Below are 22,386 nucleotides of genomic sequence, written 5' to 3'. Positions count from 1 at the left end.
GTATAAAAGATTACCTGTGCCCGTCTCTTGTAAATTGCATTAACCATTATTTAGACAAAGGCCAATTCCCAGATGAGCACAAAATAGCAAAAGTTACGCCAATATATAAATCTGGAAAGAAATCGGATCCCAGTAACTACAGACCAGTTTCAGTATTGCCAGTAATTTCAAAAATATTTGAGAAGATTATTTATAATAGACTAGATATTTACCTTAACCAACTAAATTTTATTTTCGAACGGCAGTACGGATTTCGTCCAAAGTCAAATACTTTATCAGCTACAATAGATCTCGTGACCAAAATTAAATCGAACATAGACTCAAAAAATATTGCTCTTGGTATATTTATAGACTTAAAGAAAGCGTTTGACACCGTAAGTCACTCAGTCTTATTAAAAAAACTTGTAAACATAGGAATTACGGGCTCTGCGTACAAAACAATTGAGTCTTACCTAACAAATCGGTTCCAAATTGTAAAAATTGGCAATTATCAAAGTGATGCTCAGCCAATTACTTGCGGAGTTCCTCAGGGCTCTATACTAGGGCCTCTGTTATTTTTAATATATGTCAATGATATTAGTGATTTATCTTTACATGGAGAAGTAAGTCTATATGCTGACGATACATGTATATTCTACTATGGACGCTCAATCGATGACTTAATAAAATTAGCACAAGAGGATCTCAACACCTTACATGACTGGTTTCAATACAACCTACTAACTGTCAATACATCAAAAACGAGCTATGTTATTTTTAAAGCAAAAAACAAAAAAGTCCCGGTACACATTCCACTTACAATAAATAATTTTAAAATTAAACAATCTACCGAAGAAAAATACTTTGGTTTAACGATTGACAGCCAGTTAACTTGGAAACCGCACATAAGTAAAGTAAAATCAACACTGTCATCTCTTCTAGGATCACTATATGGTATAGTTCGCACAACAGACGGAAACGTTTAAGTGCGGAAACCAGCCCAGAGCGAAGAAAGAAAGAAGATGGTATAGTTCGATGTCTTCCACAAAAGGTTCGGATAAACATTTACAACTCACTCGTAAAACCTCATCTTGATTATTTGATAGAAATTTGGGGCAGTGCGGCTAAAACTAATTTAAATTGTCTACAAATAATCCAAAATAAAATAATAAAAATTCTTTATAATTATGACTTCCTTACCCCTACAAAAATTATTTATGCGGAAACTAAATTAATGAATATCCTACAAATGTATTACTATAATACATGCATATTAATTAAAAAAATTATATCAAAGACAATACATTCAAAATTATCATTTAAAACTAAAAGGGAACTGGGAGGCCGACTTTTACGTAACGTTGATAACATCTCTCTAAAAGGTTCACGCACTAATTACGGTAAAAAGAACATAACTTTTGAAGGAGCACAAATGTTTAATAAAATACCTACAGAAATCAAAAATATTAGTAAGATAAACATTTTCAAAAAGAAACTGAAAAATTTTGTTATTATAAATATCTGAGTCCGGCCCTGCCGGCAAAGTGTATGAGCATTGCCATACATTATACTACCCGCTATTTTTACGATCGTGTTGTTGCTTGCCACCGCGCTGTGCCGAAAGATAAAATTAGTTTAAGTTTTGTTACTATAATTTCTCATTAAGTGAAATTTGTATATCTGATTTCTTTTGAGAATAAAATTCTTTAACCACAACTAAAAAAAAAAAACATAAAAATGAAAATAATTTTTTATTTAATTAACTTATTTTCAAATTTGTGAAAACCTAGACAACATTCTTTTACGCGATTTATTATTTTCTTCTTTTCTGACATCTAATTCGGTTATTTTTTTTGAATCTGTACTTTGAGCTCCATAATATGTTTCACTGGAATTTTTTGTATCTGAACTTTTTACTTTTTTAGTATCAACAGGCTTTCTTGTTTTTTCTACTTTTAGATTGTTTAGTGATTTTTTTGTAGTTTCTTCTTTTTCATTAAGTCTTAAGTCTCCTTTCGTTTCAGCTTTTTCGGTATTGGCACCAATGCCGACCGATTCCTTGTACTCTTCAATGCTTCTGATTGTTTTGTCAATTTCTGAAGCAAGGAGAGCCGATTTCCGACCGATTTCGAGTATCTCCTCCTAAAATAAATAAATAAAAATTATTTAATATTGTAGAAATTCAGAAATTATATTAATAAATTCGTACCATTGTTACTAGATTATGCTACTACTTTTCTTCTATAGTTTTTGCATTTTATGAAGGCGAGTGGCTCATGCTTGTGTTTAAATCGTATCGGTATAAGTAACGTACACTAAATGTGTGCGTTTGCGAGCGCTTATTCGCGACTGATTGGTTCGAAATGCAGGCACACTCACGCAATGCCCATGTAAACGACGTTCACTCGCCTTCGTGAATTGCAAGAACTATACATCTACGTGTACTATGTATTAAGAAAGTTTGCTTTAAAAAATTACCTTAGTAAATTCTGGAGTGCGAGATCCACTTTTCGACCCTGGCTTAAAAAACTCTGGCGTCTCTGACCCACCTCTCAGTCCTGGCTTCGTAAAAACAGGTTCCACCTTCCTCACAGGAGACGTACGCGGTGTCTCTAACGGTGGACTGTATAAGACTCTTACTATTTTCGTATCTATATGAGGAACCATTCCATTTACTATGATATAGTCGTCCTCATGAACACTTTCAGGCGAGAAGGAACAGTCACGGGGTACAAAGGTAGTCTCTTCTGGCACAGGTGTTCGTAATCTAAATATATATACATCTCTTAATGGAGTAGACGGTATGTCTTCTGGAGATGGAGACTTCATGCCATTTGTAACTTGAGCTATAATTTCTTTCAAATCTGTCTGCAATGATAGCTTTTGTCGTCTATCTTGAGTTGTTTCAGTAGACATTTTCTGTCTTGCATCCATCTCCATTGATTTGGATGTTTTAGATTCAAAGCTTGCCTGCTTTGATGAATGCTTGGTTTGTGAAATAGTACTTGCTTCAAGACTAGCTTCTGCTGCTGCATAACTACTCTTAGAAATACTTCTTGATTGTAAACTAGCATCCATTTCTGCGTAGGTACCTTTAGCAACACGACTAGATTCAACTTTACCTCCCATTGCTAAATAGCTTTCTTCCGAAACTCTGCTTGATTCAAGATTTGCTTCTATTGTTGCATGGCTTCCCCCAACAATACTTCTTGATTCAATACTTCCTTCCATAGCTGTATAGCTTTCCTTAGCAGCTCTCCTTGATTGAATTCTCCCCTGCATAGCTGCATAGCTTTCCTTAGAAATACTAGTTGATTCAACATTCATACCTGCTTCATAATCATAACTTGCTTCTATGTCAGTTTCTGAAGTTTTCAAAGCCATAGATTTTGCTCCTTTTTTCACTGTCCTTTTAGTTGACTTTGCACATGCAGTTTTAGATTCTACTGAAGTTTGTACGTCTAATTCCATTGACTGACCATCTACTATGACTCCGTTTTCTAGTGTTAAGCCGTAAGATACATCTACACTTTGCGCAGAATACGCTTTAGCTGAATTTGATTTTATGTTAACTTTAGCTTGTGACTCTACATCCTCTACAGTCTTAAAAGATCGATCTGATCTTAAATCAATGGTTGCGATTGCTTTCATATTATCTGAGATTTGAGTTTCTCTTGCTTTTGATTGTGCTGAAGACTGCAAGCTAAGCTCAAAGTCTGCTGATGTGTCAAATGATTGAGACCTACTTTTGATACTCTGAATAGAAACATCCTTTTCACTAGCCTTGTGAGCTTCGACACCCATAGTTATATCCACTAAATGTATTCTAGCATCTGAAGATTCTATTGTCTCTATGGTTTTAATATCAGATATCCAAAACTGGTTTTTCTTGACTACGTCACTGAATTCTTCCATATGTAGTATCTCGTCTTCTTCCTCGTACGCTGCTTCGAAAGTTAATGTATAGCTCGCATTAGCGCTGTCAACTCCATACGAATCTTTTGCTGGTTGCACAATATGCAGTTCAGTTTCTTGCGGTGATTGGACTCTATATTCATGGCCAGTAGCAATACCAAAAACATATTCCTGAATAAAAGGCGAAGAGGGTGCTGAGGATATGGTAGAAGAGGCACTGCTCCAATCAATATCTTTGATATCGACTGTTATTTCTTTCTTTACTTTCAAAGCAGCTTCTTTTGTCACGTGATCTTCAGCGAATTCAACAGTGTATTTACTAACATCGACAATTTCTTCTTTTGCAATAGTAACATTAACAAATGTACTCTTGGCTATAGCGGTTGCAGTTGCCTCTACTATTATAACTTTAGCTTGGTTAACTATTTTAGATATTTTGCTTTCATAGTTTGCAGCATCTTCATAAACAATTGTCGTTGTATGGAAAACTGGTGTATATGCTTCGTATGTGAGTCTACCTACTTTAGATATTGCTTTAGAAAATACCGTAAATTCCGTTTCTACTTCACTTGTTTGAACTATATTTATCAAAGCAACAGCTTTTACTGTTTGTTCAACTGTAAAGTGAGGTTCTTTTTTATTTAGTTTCTCAACTTCTATAATAGCAGGTGATGGTTCTTCTGAAAAAAGTATGAGTGTATTGGGTAGTTTTAGGCCTTCCAAATATATTGTCGCTTTTTGACCGCTTGGTTTAGTAGCTTTTGGAAGTGCCTCTACTTTTTCCTCTGATATAATAATGGAATTTTCTGCAGCAGTTAAAACAGGACGTTCAACTAAGGTTTTAGGTGTTTTCTCAATAACTTCTTCTATAACCAAATCTTTGTCTCTTGAGTCCAGTGAGAACACTAGGCTAGCTTCAGCTGCTTTTTGTTCTATTACTTCAATATGTGCTTGTTGGTTTGTTGTTTTTGCTATCTCAAAAGTAATTTTAGATTCTTCTGACAATATCAGTGATGTTTCAGCAGCTGTTAAATAAACTGCCTCTAATACAGGCTGTTGTTGTTTAACCTCAATAATTGGCAATTTTATATCTTCTTCTTTTGGTTCCTCAGAATATACGACAGTTATGCTGGTACCTTTTGATTCTTTAATTTTCACATTGGCCTGCTCACTTGTAACTGACACTACAGTAAAACTATCTTTAGGTTCATCAGGTACAACTGATATGGCTTCAACAACCGGTAAAAAGTGGTCATCTATTATAAATTGTAGTGTTATGTCTTTTACTTGGGGAACATCCACTGATTTTTCCTGCGGTTCATTAGGAGTTATAATACTTATTGTAAGAGGTTTAATTTCTTCAACAATAATATTAGCTTTACCACTTGGTATTTCTGGTGTTTCTAATTTATCGTACAGTGGTCCTTCCGGTACTATATCAAACTTTTCTGCTACATTAAATACAGGTTTTTCTAATAAAGATTCGGATTCTTTTTCTTTATATGAAAAATTTTCTAAACTTTCGTTCTTAGGTTCTTCAACGGAAACATAAGTTACTGACGCAGTTTTAAATTCCTCAATATCAATATCTGCTTTCTCATGTACAGGTTTAGGTGTTATAAGATCGTCATCTTTAGGCCCTTCGGGTAATACTTCTAATGTTGTAGCTACTGGTAACATATAATCTTGTAGCAAAGCTTGTGGTTGCTTTTCTAGCAATTGTAGTAGATCAAATTTCACTTCCTTTGGTTCTTCCAAATGTACAAGTGATGTTGTTATTGCTTTGGATTCTTCAATACTAATTTTGGCTTGTTGATTTATTTTTTCAGTGAAGTTAAAATCCCCTTCCGGACTAGTAGGAGATACTAATACAGTTTCAGCTACAATCAAACCACCTTCTATTAATGTTTTAGGTCGCTTTGTTTCTACTTGTGGAATTTCCAGATTTCCGTGGTGGGGTCCTTCTGGCAAAATTATTGTGTTTTCAGCAACAGTTAAGAGAGAAGCTTCCATATCAGTGTTTGCCTCTTTATTATTCACTTTATGTGTTTCTACAGTTTCCTGCTTTGGTTCCTCAACAGTGACAGATGAAACTGTTGCTGATTTTAATTCTTCGACTTCCACATGAGCTTGTTGTTTTAAATATTCATTAATTTCAAAAGCTACTTTTGGTTCTTCAACATGTGTGAAAGTAGTTTCGGTTGCCTTTAACTCTTTGAAGGTTATAGAAGCTTGTTGGTTAATTACTTTTTTAGAATCAAATACCTCTGCGAGTGGTTCAAAGGGCAAAATTGTTTGCGTTTCGCCAACCGATAAAACTGACTCTTCTTTTAGTGCTCCAGGTTCCTTTACAGTAATTTTTACTACATCAAAAGTATCCTCTTCTTTTTCATTAAGAGACACTTCAGTTATTTCAGCAACAACCTTTGCACTTATATCAACTTTGGCTTCCTTGCTTAGGGCCTTAGATATAACCAGTTCTTCACAAATAGGTTCTTCCACGGAAGTCAAAGTGATTTCAGGTAAAACTAAAAGAGATTTTTCCAAAAACACTTCACTCTCTCTCCTTTTAATTTCAGTTTGTATTACTTCTTCATATACAGGCTCTTCAGGGAAAACCTCGAAAACCTCACTTGCGATTATTTCATCCACTCCAACTTTAACTGTTTCACCAGTAATTTTCATCACATCTTTGCTTTCACTTTTAGGTTCTTCTATGATTGCGATCATCGTTTCTGCAATTGACCGCAGATTATCTGCAATTGTGTATCTAGGTGTTGAACCTACGCTTTTTGAAACTTCCAATATATCGATATTAGCTTCATCGACAATCACCTCACTAGTTTCAGCAACTGATTTGATAGCCCTTTCAAACTTAACAGGTTGTGGTAATTGTGCGATGGGATGAGGGATTTCAAGCATTCCCACTGCTTCTTCTTCTACGAATATTTCAGTAGTTTCAGCAATGGTTTGGCTTGGTTCTAAAATTGGTCGTGGCTTACGCTCTTCAATCTCTTGTATTTCAACAAATCCACTTCTTTCTTCGTCTTTAATTTCTGAAGTTTCCACCACGGATTTTAGTGGCTTTTCAATTGAAATGAGGGATGTTTCAATTAACTTTGATTCCTGTAAAATATTTTCTTCTTTTTCCATTGTGACGGTTGTTTGTTCAGATATTAACCTGAGTGGCGTTTCAAAAGCAGGATAAGCTTGTTTGATATTTACAGACTTAACTTCCTTTATCTTAAGTAAAGGCTCTATAACCTCGGATATTTTTTGTACTGCTAGCTGCTTTGCTGTGTCTTCATAACCAGTTTCACATGTTTGTAAAAGTTCTTGCCTTTCTTGCTCAAACACTTGTTCTGACGGAATTTCTTCAATGGATTCTATGACTACAGTAGGTGGTAATGAGGGTTCTCTAAATTGTCTGTAAAAGACAGACACTTCACATCTATAATAGATAATACCCGATTCTGTGAAATCAGTTTGTTTCATACTTTCAGACATTCGTCTCATTTGTTCTTCGAAAATGGCATTTATATTCGTGTAAACATGAGCTTCTACTATAGCAATGTAAGTTAAAGGTACACTGACATCGTCTCTTGTTGTTGATTCAGTTTCATATGAATGCAGTTTAGAATCATATTTTGAAGTTTTGGACTCCGAATAACGTTTTTCTTCTTTCATTTCACGCATTTCATATGACTGGGTTTTAGTTTCATACATTTCTTCAATCAGTTTCCTATTCCTATCTGAAAATTCACTTCCACTTTTATCTTTATCAAAAGTTGTTTCTCTGAATGAAGAACCATACAAAAATTCATCTCCTGTATGGCTCTCATCAAAAGTCCTTTCACTAAAAGAAGTATCATTCAAAAACTCGTCTTGTGTTTCTCTTTCGCTTTTCGAAGTCGATGTTTGACTTCGATGACATTCCTCTTTATCAAATTGTTCTTCCTTCACCGATTTCCGCAGAAATTCTGAAATGACTATATTCATTCTATCAGTTAGTTCTGCAGGTTTAAGACCCTCTATTTGTGCAATTTTAGCTCCTGAGAGTTTGGGTTTTTTAATTTCTTTTTCTCTATCCATTAATGTGTCTCTTCTGAATAGTTCATCACCAGAATCTATTTTATGAATATACTCGTGACTTTCTTTCCTGTCTTCATATATTCGCTTTGATCTTGTGAAATTATATCTTTTTTCTATTGGAATAAATCTATATAACGTAGTCATAATTTTAGTCATTTGCAAAATAAATCTTTTTAATAGCATAGTACTTTGGCGTGAAGTTTGCACTGTAGCACGTATGCATGGTATAATTTGTAATCCAATGTTATAAACCCTTTGCTTGGCTAACTCTAAATCAGTTTTGACATCTTTTTTAACTTTTTCAAACGTCTTTTGATCAAGTTTACTTGCCATTATTTTGTCAGTGCCAGTCTTAAACATTCCAGTTCTTTGACGGACTGTGCCAGCCTCTATAGCTTCTTCAATGTCTCGTTGAGTTAATAGCCTCCTCTCTTCTACATTTAGTTTCGAATCCATTTGTATATCAAACGTCTCAAACTTTTTAATTTCATCCGCAACGCGTACTTCCCTTTTAGTAGCCTCATCTGATGATATTTTTTCTTCATGCACTTTATTGTTGTCATCTTCGAAAGAAACTTTTTTAGTTATCTTCCGTTTTTTTAACTTTGATTGTAGAGACGTTTCTTTTGATAGTTTGTGTGTTTGCGATAAAATTTCCTTTTCTTTATATAAAGACTCACTTTTGTAATCTGATTTATTTTTCAATTGATTAGCCATAGACACAGCTTTACTTAGACTGTCTTCTATAACCTGTTTAGCTGCTTGCCTTATTTTACGTAACTCAGTTTTTTCTAAAATATTCAAATGTTTAGATTCTTGTGTAGAAACTTTTACTTTTTCCGTCTTTTTAAATAAACTTTTGTCAACCTCTTTTTTGCAAAATACATCTTTAGTTTGTTGTTCAGCGAGTTTCTTAATTTTTTCAAAATCGATTATAATATTTTTATCGTAAACTGTTTTTTCTTTGATTTTCTTGCCTTCAGGGTCATATTGTTCAGAAACTGGTAGTTTATATTTAATTTGTGAGGGTAGTTCATCCAGACTGAGTTCAGGAAAGACATCTTTGTAATTAAGGTTTAATATTATAGGTTCTTCTAAAGTACCAGCCGAGAAAGGCCTATAGGGTGTAGAAGATTCTAGAATAGAATAATCAGACTCTAATCTCGTTTTGTCTTGTGATTCTTTTGTTTCTATTTGGACTTGTCTTAGTTCTTGAACGTTGGTGCCTTGGTCTGAATCATCTGGTCCTATGGGTGCGTAAAGATCTTCGGAGTCATCGAGAATGGGGTCGTAGAGACCACTGAAAATTAAAATGAATTATTGAATAATCAGATTGTCTAAATGAATAATAAAAATGTTATTTTTTTGTTAGTAACCGGGCAAGTGCGAGTCAGACTCGCACACAGAGGGTTTCGTACTAGGGGTGCCAGCCAGGTAACCTCCCAGTGTGCCTGGGTGCTGCTGGTTCCTTTTGGATGCATCGGGCATCCGAGGGGAAGAGTAGTATTCGGGCCGGTGCACCCCGGTAACATGGCTAACAATCTCTCTTCGGGGATATTGTTAGCCATGGCTAATGACCTGGCAGGGGGGAGGGTTCTCCGTGTGTCCCTCTGGCTAGCAGAGGGCGCAGCGGACGAGGCGGAGGATGGGACGCGGGCGACATGCGCGGAGTGTGCAGTTGTCGCCCGTTGGGTCCCCGGGTCGGGAGGCGCACGCACTTGGTCGGTGCGCCTCGGACGTGCGGTGTGGGGACCTCGTGAACGGGGTCCCCGGTGGAGGGTCGGCCTCGGCGGATGTCGCTGACTGGGTCGCGGTGGTTAGCTTCGGCGTTCCCGTGACCCAGTCACCAGGCAACGCGCAGGAGCGCCGCTGGGTTTTAGTGGGTATTCCGGTCGCCTCTCGGGCGGCGAGTCCCACATACCCCTCCAGTTGGTTGGCTGGCTGGTTAGCTGGCTGGCTTCCAGGAGGGGGGGATGCGTAAACGCATTTCCCAGCGTTAAAAAAAAAGGGGGTTCCGTACTAGGGGGTGCCAGCCAGGTAACCTCCCAGTATGCCTGGGTGCTGCTGGTCCCTTTTGGATGCATCGGGCATCCGATGGGAAGAGCAGTATTCTCCGCGTGTCCCTCTGACTAGCAGAGGGCACAGTGGACGAGGCGGAGGATGGGACGCGGGCGACGTGCGCGGAGTCTGCAGTTGTCGCCCGTTGGGTCCCCGGGTCGGGAGGTTTGTTCCTCCTTGCGCATGCACCACTTCGTCGGTGCATGCGCAAGGAGGAACAATCCGCGACTATGAAGTTTGGATCATGGTGGCTTTGGTAGATAAGAGAAAACAAAGACGTATTCAATTCTTGGGTGTTTTTGGTTGCCACGATACTGAGAGTCTGGCAATGCATGACGGGATTTCTAATATGTACTATTCCGAAGAAATGAAAGATTATATACGTCTTTGTTACCTGTTATCTGTCAAAGCCACTGATCGTCACTGTTGCTTTTTTTTTAAATTTATTATTAATATACAAGAGAAAATTACACATAATAGGTAGCACGCATTGTAAAAACCACAGAGGAGCTCCCTATGTTGGGGACAAGGCGCAGATAAACTTTAAGCTTTTATAAAATAATGAATTTCTGGCCCTTCCGGGCTCTTAGTCTATTAAACCTTGGTAAGAGCTAGCGCGAGCGAAAATCTGTGAACTGTAGAACTACATAGAAGCGCGCGCACTGCGGAATTAATATCGCACCGGATTTTGATAGAGTAAAATTAAAATTTGCGGATTTTAAAACGCACCGCATCTCCCCATACTGTGGTACGCGCTAGCTCTAAGACAGAGTATTTTCCTTAATAAGGTGGAAGACATGGTTTGCCTGCGAAATTAAAATTCAATTTGGTTTTTCGCAATTCGTAAACTAATACGACAAAGTAGGCTTAATGGCATTCAAATTGAGCCACTAGCAATATCATCTTCACAGGCTTATATATAAAAATCTTTACTTGAAAGTGTCCAGTTTAAGAAATTAGTCAAAATAATGATTTTGACGTGAGCTACTCACGAATTAGTCATTATTTTGACTAATTTCTTATACTGGACACTTTCAAGTAAAGATTTTTATATAAACCTGTGAAGATGCTCGGGGCAAGATTTGAATGCTATAAGTCTACTTTGTCGCATTAGTTTACAAAATGTGAAAAAAATTAAATTTGAATTTCGCGGGCAGACCCGTGTCTTGGACCTTAAAATTGGGTTAGTATCAATACATCTTGAATACACTGTTCCAAAACAATTGAAAAATAATGCACATGCGTTCCTTTCTACCACAAAACAAAAATCACTGCACACGGATTTAAAAAAAAAGTTAGAATTACTGATTTTTGTAGACCAAGTAGAATTTCATAATTAATATCCCACTAATACATTCTAGGTTCTAGGTGGTGCTGTCGATTACTGAATGAAAATCTTTACTAATAAGAGCTTTAAGTAAATTCCTGGTCTGGATGCCTGAAACCGCTTACTTAAAATTAAGTAGCTTAAAATTTAGTTAACTACTTAACAACTTGATCCGTGTAAATTAGGCTTAAGACAGAGTCATAGACCTAACGCAGTCTATTCCTGAAAATTGAGTCAGCTCAAAGATAATACATCTTGAATAGGTAACACTGTTCAAAATCTATTGAATCTGATCTATTGAGCGCCCTGGCAAACTTCGTACCGCCTGAGAGTCGATTCTTTTTCAGGATTTTTTAAATTTTTTCTCTCCGTAAGAACCATCCTCGTACTTCAAGGAATATTATGAAAAAAGAATTAGCGACATCGGTTCAGCTGTTCGTGAGATTTGCGATCAGCAACACATTTAGCGATTCATTTTTATATTATATAGAAAAGATAATCCTTTTTTTCTTTTAATTTATTTTACGGCCCTAGATATCAGTCCTTTAAGGCCTGAAAAATAATGCACATGCGTTCCTTTTTACCACAAAACAAAAATCACTGCACACAGGTTTTAAAAAAAGTTAAAATTACTGATTCTTGTAGACCAAGTAGAATTTCATAATTAATATCTCACTAATACATTCTAGGTGGTGCGGCCAATTACTGAATGAAAATCTTTAATAGCTAGCTGTGAGTGATCTGTTGGCTATTTAGGGGTATTAGTCATTAGGGTTCCGTAGTCTGAGAATTCAAACTGCAATCAAAATATTGTTCTTAGCTACCAAAATAATATTAATGAAAAGAGGAAAGTTTTGTTTGTTTTAGGGTTCTGTACCTCAAAAGGAAAAAGGGAACCCTTATAGGATAATTTCGTTACTTACTTCTTACTTCGTTACTTTCGGTACTTCCCGTTAACCTAGAATCATGAAAGGAAGGTAGGTAGGTCTTATAGCAGAGATTAGGGCAAAAAATCTGAAAACTGTGAATTTGTGGTTAGGTAGGACATCACACAAAAAATTAGTATTTTCAATTTCCAAAGTAAGATAACTATATCAAGTGGGGTATCATATGAAAAAACCTGATTTAAAATAGTTTTTGGATTAGGATAGGATCGACATATTATTTTGTCTATTTGTTCGATCGTTACCTATGTTTTGACGAAAATAAGAAGTACCTAACATCAATTATTGTATCATCAATGCGTGTGGATTTGAGAACCCTCTTTTGTTTGTGAAGTTCGCTAGCACGGGCAGCCAACTTTCCTACGGAACCATTCATGTTTTAGAGCTCTCGACTTTGCCGTTCCATCAATAAAAATAGGAAATTGGCTTGATGTAACATATACCCATCGATATAAATGACAAGATATGGTCAAGCGAACAAAATTTTTCACGGTTTAGGGACCAAATAAATCAGCGCCACCGCTTAGATACTAATGAACGACCCTATTTTTTTTAAAAGAATATTAGCCGTGTTAAATGACTAATATTCCCCTTTCCTCTCCAATTAAGCGTCAGGCTTGTGCTAGGAGTAGGTACGACAATAGTGCAACGGGCGGGGTTTGAACCGTCGACCTTTCGGTTTTCAGTTCACTCCTATACCGGTGAGCTATTGAGGCTCGAGGAGTTTGAAATCCAGACGTCACTGAGGTTGCATTGGTGCTTAATAAACATTTTAGGATGAGTTGGTGCCATTTTGCTTGTTCAATGGCCCTGTCCTGACGAAGTAATATATAAGTCAATGCTGATACCACTTTGATGAGAGGTGTGAAAAGGCTTTCCTTATTATTCTGTTGATTGCTGATTAATATTCATTAATTACCTACTAACAATCTAGTGGTCAAGCTGTGATAGCCTAGTGGTTAGGACGCCCGCCTTCTAATCGGAGGTCGGGGGTTCGATCCCGGGCACGCACCTCTAACTTTTCGGAGTTATGTGCGTTTTAATTAATTAAATAAGAGGAATAGGAGAGAGGTTTTATAAGAGGAATGTGCAACATCCATACAAACTCAACAGAGTTTTAGGATTTCAAATGTTACGGAACCCTAAAAATTAGAGATCCCTAGGAAAATTGACATCACATTAGTATCTACACTGCACCCATTTTGACGACCTCCCTGGCGCAGTGGTGCGCGCTGTGGTCTTAATAGTGGGAGGTCCCGGGTTCGATTCCTGGCAGGGGTTTGGAACTTTATAATTTCTAAATTTCTGGTCTGGTCTGGTGGGAGGCTTCGGCCGTGGCTAGTTACCACCCTACTGGCAAAGCCGTGCCGCCAAGCGATTTAGCGTTCCGGTACGATGCCGTGTAGAAACCAAAGGGGTATGGGTTTAATAAAAAATGTCATACTCCTTCCAGGTTAGCCCGCTATTATCTTAGACTGCATCATCACTTACCACCAGGTGAGATTGCAGTCAAGGGCTAATTTGTATCTGAATAAAAACCCATGCGAAGCCGGGGCGGGTCGCTTGTAGTAGTTATTTTAAACTACTGTTGTAACATTGACATTCGATCGATACAAAAATATAACAAATCGATTGGCAGCCCGACAACTAATGTTGGCACATCAATTATTGGCTAACGGCATCAGCATACCAGTGGTGGCCTTAGGGGATGGCATGCAGGGCAACCGCCTGGGGCCTCACGTCGCAGGGGCCTCGCGTTGCAGAGGCCTCGCGTCCTAGCGCTACAATAGCCTCAATAGCTCAACCGGTAAAGGAGTGGACTGAAAACCGAAAGGTCGACGGTTCAAACCCCGCCCGTTGCACTATTGTCGTACCTACTCCTAGCACAAGCCTGACGCATAGTTGGAGAGGAAAGCGGAATATTAGTCATTTAACATGGCTAATATTCTCTAAAAATACGGAACCCTAAAAAAAAATTAAAGTGTACAGTACGCGGCCGAAAGTAATGTACATCGTACAATACACCTTTAGAAGGAGATTTAATCCCATTGACCTAGAATCATGAAATTTGGCAGGTAGGTAGGTCTTATATCAGACATTAGGGGAAATATCTGAAAACCGTGAATTTGTGGTTACATCACACAAAAAAACCGGCCAAGTGCGAGTCAGGCTCGCGCAATGAGGGTTCCGTACTACAGTCGTATTTTTTCGACATTTTGCACGATAATTCAAAAACTATGATGCAAAAAATTAATAAAAATCTGTTTTAGAATGTACAGGTGAAGACCTTTCATATACCCCACTTGATATAGACACTTCGAAAGTTGAAAATACTAATTATTAGTTCATGACCACAATTTAATTTTGTTTGTGTGATCTAACCCTAAAGTCACAGTTTTCAGATTTTTCCCCAAATGTCAGCTATAAGATCTACCTACCTGCCAAATTTCATGATTCTAGGTCAACGGGAAGTACCCTGTAGGTTTCTTGACAGACAGACAGACAGACAACAAAGTGATCCTATAAGGGTTCCGTTTTTCCTTTTGAGGTACGGAACCCTAAAAATAAGGGCCCCGTAAAGATCTACCGTCCAGGGCCTCGCAAAGGCCGCCCCTGTGGCATACCTTTCATTATAATTGACATTGCGCCTACGAGGTAGTCGTGGGTAAAGAGTCCAAAAACACAATAGCTGATGGCCATGTTTTGCGTTGGTGCTTAAGACAGGCCGGTTATATGTGGGGTACCAGCCAGGTAACCTCCCCGTGTGCCTAAGTGTTGCGAGTCCCTTCCGAGGGAAGAGCAGCGCTTGGGCCGGTGGGTGTACCCTGGTAACATGGACAGTTTCTCTTCATGGGATATTGTTAGTCATGGCTAATTCACCAAGTATCATATGAAAGGGCTTTATTTGCACATTCTAAAACAAATATTTACCTATTTATTTTTAGGCGTAATATTTTTTGATGTATCGTGCAAAGTGTCGATAAAATACGATTGTAAGTAGTACGGAACCATCAGTGCGCGAGTCTGACTTGCACTTGGCCAGTTTTTTATCCATTTTATGAAAGGAACCCTAAGAAAACCTCGACAAATCGAATTGGCCATGAAACAATAAATCGAGTATGGTTACCAATACAAAAATAACCAAAATGCGTTTAACTAAATCAATGTTTCTATTGTGCCTGTTAAATTATGTATCTTGTAATTCTTTGACGGAATCCATGGGGCAGGAGGTCATAGAAATCAGTCAGCCTATTAAAGGTTAGTATTTTCTAGGATATAAAAATGAATCGCTGAATGTGTTGCTGATCGCAAATCTCGACAACAGCTGAACCGATTTCGCTAATTCTTTTTTAATAATATTCCTTGAAGCACGGGGATGGTTCTTACGGATAGAAAAATTTAAAAAAATGCCTGAAAAAGAATCGACTGTTAGGCGGTACAGCTACTCGTAGTTTAGGATAAATTTTACTTATAGGTATACTAGCGACCCGCCCCGGCTTCGCATGGGTGCAACGTAGATAGTAATGTGACCATTTAGGCAGCGCACGCCTCGGAAACTCTCAAATGAGAGGATTTTTTCCGACCTAATTCACATTATTTCAATTTCCCTAGGGATCTCTAATTTTATGACAATTAAACTATACGTATAAAACTTATTTTTATTTTATTTTTTATTTATTTACACTTTATTGCACACAACACAAAGTAAACATTGAAAAAACACAATACAGGATCTTAATCTAATAGATGTAGCATGCAAAGGCGGCCTTATCGCTAAAGCGATCTCTTCCAGGCTTCCTCTTGAATCACTCTATCTATTGGTGAAAACCGCTTTAAAATCCGTTGCGTAGTTGAAAAGATCTACGCGTTCATACATACATACAGACTCGGGAAGCGACTTTATTTTATACTATGTAGAGATTACGCGACAGGTCCAAATAGCCATCGGGGTGGGGACACCCTCACCCCCGCGCTAACCTGGTGTGGGATAGTGCGTGTGACGTGCAAGTATGCGGGCAATCGGACGCCTCCTGCCTCGATTGCCATCTCGAACTGTCGAGATAAATATTTTCTTTTCTGCTCTATATCTGTATTCTGTACGTCCGTAGTTATTACTATACTGGCTTATGTCCACGACTTCGTCCGCGTGGACTACACAAATTTCGAACCCCTATTTTACCCCTTACGGGTTGAATTTTCAAGAATCCTTTCTTAGCGAATATCTACGTCATAATAGCTCAAATTTCAGCCTGGACAGACTGATAGAAAGACAGACTGATAAAAAGTGACCCTACAAGGGTTTCTTTTTTCCTTTTGAGGTACGGAACCCTATAAACCTTCCAAACTTCCTCAGAACTGCCCCAAGAGTTGGAGGAGGAGCCATCAGCAGAGAACGAGGATGAGAAGCATACCACCACCACCATACCACCTGCTACCAAGAAGGAGTTCACCAAGACTACTCTTGTAAGTTGCTTATGCTAGCTGTGGTAGTGGTTACGACGTCCGCCTCCTAGTCGGAGGGCGGGGGCTCGATCCCGGGCACACACCTTTATAATGAAGAGCTCTGAAGAGCTTTTTGACCTCATTCCATCCTCATTTTACTACAACCGCACCGCGCGCCACCGTAAGGAATTTCACCCTCACCACCTGGGTGTCTGGTGCACTTCGACCGTCCGTTGTGCCAGATCCTTCTTTCCACGCACGTGCAAACTGTGGAACCAACTCCCATCGGCGGTGTTCCCACTAGATTACAACATGGGGTTATTCAAGGGGCGGACCAACAAATACCTAAAAGGCCGGCAACGCATCGGCGGTTCCTCTGGTGCTGCACATATTCATGGGCGGCGGTAATCACTTAACATCAGGTGATCCGCCTGCTCGTTTGCTCGCTATCTCTATTTAAAAAAAAACACCTCTATAACTTTTCGGAGTTATGTGCTATCAAGGATTTTAAATGTACGCTGAGAACAATTAATGATCTGTTCATGCAAGGCTCTCCGTGTAGTTGAGTAACTCCCGAATCAAAGTTATACCTACATTACATACTACACATACACATTACATTTACATTATATACTTACAGATTGATTTTAGCAAGAAAGGCAAGGATATCGACAAAATCGACGGTCGACGACATGAAGACGAGGAAGCAAGGATCGAGAAAGAGCTGGCTGACATTTATAAAGATTCCTTAGGTAATATTCAACGAGCTGATGGTATATTTTTTTTTTTTTTTTTTCTTTTTTTTTTTAATACAATAAAACTTAAAGCTAGCCTTATCTAATTACTATATAAATCATGACCGCGTGGAATGGTGCCAAGAATACTGGCTGCATTTCCGCGCTGGACAGCCAGGCTGATCCGCTGCGCAAAAAATGAGCCAGCCCTTCTGTCACCAGTTGAGGCTATTAATCGCGGTGAAATGTCTCGTAAAAAATTTTTAGCACTAAGACTCCATGGCCCCAGGGTCTCCACGGCAAACGGCACAAAAATGTAACTCTCTATAAGAGAGGCATACTTGCGCCGCTTGCCGTTTTCAGCTGTTTCTGCTGCGGCTCCCGGTCTTGATGCTGTCTTCCTGATATGACACGGGGCCAATGTGTCAACGCAAGTTGCGTCCCACATTAGCGCCCGTCCCCGTATATGGTATATTATATTTTTATGTCGGCTGACGTCAAAATGACGTCATTTCGATGTTAATGAGACATGGTTGTAGCGCAATAGCAATTTGCGGGACTTATATCATTTTTTCTAATCCTAGATTACAAGGCAGACAGCGCAGAAGTGACCAAAGAAGTTAAAGTGCCTACGACAACTAAAGCTTCAACAGAAACAAGTTCTACCATCGATGCTGACGCAACTACGACAGAACTGATTGAAAAGCCCATTGAACGGGCCAGAAAGCAGGAGTAAGCATTTCATTTTATGAGTTTTTATGAATGTGTTCCGTACCTAAAAAGGAAAATAGGAACCCTTATAGGATCACTTTATTGTCTGTCTGTCGAGAAAACCTATAGTATAGGGTACTTCACGTTGACCTTGAATCATGAAATTTGGCAGGCAAGTAAGTCTTTATAGCACACGGGAAAAGTCGTGAATTTGTGGTTACATCACAAAAAATAAATTAAAATATGTAAATAAAAATCATTAGTATTTTCAATTTTCAAAGTACCTAAGATTAATATACAATGTGCGGCGTATCATAATATTATGAATGATATGAAAGGGTTTTACCTGTACATTCTAAAACAGATTTTTATTTATTTTTATGCATAATAGTTTTTGATTTATCGTGCATAATGTCGAAAAAATACGACTGTAGTACGGGACCTTCGGTGCGCGATTCTGACCCACACCTGGCCGGTTTTTATTTATTTATTCAGGTATTTGAAAAGGGATAGACAATCATTTAAATAAACTTAAATCTAAAAAAACAACATTAAATTAAAAGTAAAATAAATTAAATTAAATCTAAAAACTCATCGAGACCAATGCAGCGAGGCATTGTACCCAAGATGCTGGCAGCATTACCCCTTTGGATGGCCAAACTAATTCTTTGACCAAGGTAGCTGCCAGCTCTCGGGTCCCCGGTTGACTCGATAACCCTTTTCGCAATTTCCTCAAAAAGAGCTCGAGCCCCCGGGCCCCAAGGCCCCAAGGTCTCCACACCAAAAGGCACGAATATGAAGCTCCCATCGAGGTTTTCATATTTGCGCCTCTTGGCCTGTTCGGCGCTGGTGGCCGCTGCACCCGCCATAGAGGTCGCATGTGGGATGCAGCTAAAGTGTCTGCACACGTGTGAAAAAAAGGTGAAATGTATTTTCAGGTTCAAATTCCAGCCGGACTCGAACAACCCTCGCGACGTCGCCCGCTTCAGGACTTCGATCGATGAGATTAGCTGTGATAAGAAATTGAGCGCTGTAAGCTTATTCAAATTCAAAATAATATAATTTATTCAAAATATATTCATAATATATTTTAGTTATAATATTATATTTTTTAAGGTTTTAGTTTTAGTTTAAATTTTAAGAGGTTTAAAGTAATGTGAAGTTGAAGTAGTACTAATTAATTATGTAAAGACAGATTAAATGATATTATTTATTCAAAATAGGTAATAAATTACTCTTTTTGATTGTCAGTTGTTAGATTTGTAAGATATAGTGGTGATAATTATCACGCAAACTTAAAACTAAAGCTACGAGGGTTCCAAACGCGCCCAGGTCTGAGAAGAGCACACAACAAACTCAGCCGGGTATTCTTTTTATTATTAACTACTTAACTAATTAAAACGCCACGGTTTCGCTCGGATGGCGTTTCTGAAAATCCTTTCATTTTAGGGCTCCGGAAGGGTGCAAACGGGGCCCTATAACTAAGCCTCCTGTCCGTCCGTCTGTCTGTCTGTCAGCGGACTATATCTCGTGAACCGTAGGTAGAGAGTTGAAATTTTTAGAGGATGTGTATTTCTTTTGCCGCTACAACAACAAATAATAAAAATTTCAAAATAGCAGCCATAAAAATTTGAAAAAATTAAAAAGTGTGAAGTATTATCTATTTTTTACGATGGTACGGAACCCTTTGTGAATTTTTTTGAGGCATTTTTCTTAGTCCGTCTACCTAGTGGGGGATCTTCCAACGCTGCGTCTTCCGGTACGTGGTCACCATTCCAGCATCTTGGGACCCCAACGTCTATCGGTTTTACGAACTATGCGCCCTGCCCATTGCCACTTCAGCTTCGCAACCCGTTCAGCTCAGACGACGACATCAGACGAGTCGCAGAGAGCCGCTGGATTCAGGCGGCGCAAGACCGTGGCGTATGGAAGTCCCTACAAGAGACCTATGTCCAGCAGTGGACGTCTATCGATGATGACGATGATACTACTTAGACGAAAGTGACCCTAGACGAAAGTCGAACCCAGAACCATCCACGTATTTCATGATGTTATAACAAATATCTTTATTACAGACCAAGTCGCCGAGCGATGCGACTAACGCATCAGACAGAACTGTCGCAGATTTCATGCTTTGGATCGCACTTCTTTATATAGTTTGCATTTAAATTGTTTAAAAAATATATTCGGTGAATTGATTATTAAATTATTTGTTGAAATAAAATTTATTATTTCACTATTTAAGCCTCAATAGCTCAACCGGTAAAGGAGTGGACTGATAAAGGTCGACGGTTCAAACCCCGCCCGTTGCACTATTGTCGTACCTACTCCTAGCACAAGCCTGACGCTTAGTTGGAGAGGACGGTTAGTCATTTAACATGGCTAATATTCTTAAAAAAAAAAAAAAAGTGCGTGCTTGGGGTGCCAGCCAGGTAATCTCCCAATGTGCCTGGGTGCTGCTGGTCCCTTTTGGATGCATCGGGCATCCGAGGGGAAGAGCAGTATTCGGGCCGGTGCACCCCGGTAACATGGCTAATAATCTCTCTTCGGGGATATTGTTAGCCATGGCTAATTACCTGGCAGGGGTGAGGTTTCTTCGCGTGTCCCTCTGACTAGCAGAGGGCACAGTGGACGAGGCGGAGGATGAGACGCGGGCGACGTGCGCGGGATTGCGTTGTCGCCCGTTGTGTCTCCGGGGGCGGTGAGGTGCACATAGTTGGTGCACCTCGGACGTGTGACGGAGGACCTCATGAGTGGGTCCCCGGTGGAGGGTCCGCCTCGGCGGACGTCGCTGGCTGGGTCGCGGTGGTTTGCTTCGGTGTTCCCGTGACCCAGTCGCCAGGCGACGCGCAGGAGTGCCGCTGGGTTTTAGTGGGTAATCCGGTCGCTTCTCGGCCGGTGAGTCCCACATACCTTCCCTCCAGTTGGTTGGCTGGCTGGTTAGCTGGCTGCATTTCCCAGCGTTAAAAAAAAATGTGCGTGCATGTCGGACCAATCAGTCGCGAGCAAGCGCTCGCAAACGCACACATTCAGTGTACGTTACTTATAACGATACGACTTAAACACAAGCATGAGCCACTCGCCTTACTGAATTGCAAGAACTGTACCCTATCACTAGCTATCACAGACCACCACCTATAGACGCCCAATAGCCGGACACCCCCGATCGCCAAGCTTAGGCAGTGGCTTAGCATAAAAGTCGGCCCACGCGCGTTCGGTACCCTCATTCCGCAAATTGCCTTAATTACGTGACTTTTGAGGCAACCAATCACAACAAAGGATTCTCCCCTGTCCCCCGCCAAACTTCGGCAAGCTACGGGAGTTCGAGAGCTATTTAAAAGTTCTGTGGGAACTCTGATTTTCCGGGATGAAAGTAGCCTATGTTGTTCCCCGGGATGTAAACAAACTCTGTACCAAATTTCGTCAAAATCGGTTAAACTATTGGGCCGTGACAGACAGACACACTTTCACATTTATAATACTAGCTGATGCCCGCGACTTCGTACGCGTGGATTAAGGTTTTAAAAAATCCTGTGAGAACTCCTAAATTTTCCGGGATAAAAAGTAGCCTATGTCCTTCCCCGGGTTGCAAGCTACCTCTGTACCAAATTTTGTCAAAATCGGTTGAACGGTTGAGCCGTGAAAAGCTAGCAGACAGACACACTTTCGCATTTATAATATTAGTCTGGATTAGTATGGATATTAGTAAATTTTTTTGGCCACAGTGTATTTTGGTTAGTCATCAAATCGATATTGTAATAGCTATCGCCTAATGTGATTCACGGAGTGCCTGTATCTATAAGATAACGCGATAACGTATGATTGCCGTTGTATACAGGATGTTCTTTTAATGAAAACAATAAAAATAAAGGAGGCTTATTCATAAAGCACTCCAAACGAACGTAGTTTGCCTCTCATATGAATTTTAATAAATCAAACTATTAAAAAAAATTGAATGAAAATATTACAATGAAGTCGTTGAGACCGACAAAAAGTCACATAAGTATGAGTGATAGAGACAACGCTCTACGAAACCAAAACCTCTTTCTGTAGGTCGATAAACTTATAAAAAAGAACGAAATACACCCTTCCAGCGTCAGTTTTCCCCTACAATTATAATATGGATACCTTCACGACAAGAGTGAATAGGCATCTTCTGGCAAGCGCGCTCCATCTTAGGCTA

General features: G+C 39.2%; 3 protein-coding genes across 4 annotated transcripts in view; 2 read left to right on the top strand and 1 right to left on the bottom strand.

The window, feature by feature from the left end:
- RNF220 (ring finger protein 220) overlaps positions 1–22,386 on the top strand; it is a 130,472-nt gene that overhangs the window by 88,021 nt on the left and 20,065 nt on the right. The gene's annotated exons all lie outside the window — the stretch shown is intronic.
- LOC117994974 (titin-like) lies at positions 1,714–12,105 on the bottom strand. Of its 2 annotated transcripts, none has more exons than XM_069508163.1 (3): positions 12,005–12,105; positions 2,458–9,286; positions 1,714–2,121 (listed from the first exon to the last, which is right to left on the bottom strand). In XM_069508163.1, the coding sequence occupies exons 1-3, from the start codon at positions 12,031–12,033 to the stop codon at positions 1,750–1,752; spliced, it is 7,230 nt and encodes a 2,409-aa protein (XP_069364264.1). In that variant the 5' UTR covers positions 12,034–12,105; the 3' UTR covers positions 1,714–1,749. The 2 variants fall into 2 exon arrangements, with proteins under 2 accessions (XP_069364264.1, XP_069364263.1); XM_069508162.1 differs by lacking the exon at positions 12,005–12,105 and adding an exon at positions 11,350–11,439.
- On the top strand, positions 15,419–20,401 carry LOC117995048 (uncharacterized). The gene is made up of 6 exons (XM_034983035.2): positions 15,419–15,573; positions 16,670–16,779; positions 17,399–17,510; positions 18,077–18,224; positions 19,142–19,235; positions 20,279–20,401. Exons 1-6 carry the CDS (start codon positions 15,435–15,437, stop codon positions 20,369–20,371), a joined length of 696 nt encoding a protein of 231 aa, XP_034838926.1. The 5' UTR covers positions 15,419–15,434; the 3' UTR covers positions 20,372–20,401.

The sequence above is a fragment of the Maniola hyperantus genome, chromosome 28 (genome assembly GCF_902806685.2).
Source record: "Maniola hyperantus chromosome 28, iAphHyp1.2, whole genome shotgun sequence".
NCBI classification, from domain to species: domain Eukaryota; kingdom Metazoa; phylum Arthropoda; class Insecta; order Lepidoptera; family Nymphalidae; genus Maniola; species Maniola hyperantus.
This window is presented reverse-complemented; position numbering and strand designations above follow the sequence as displayed.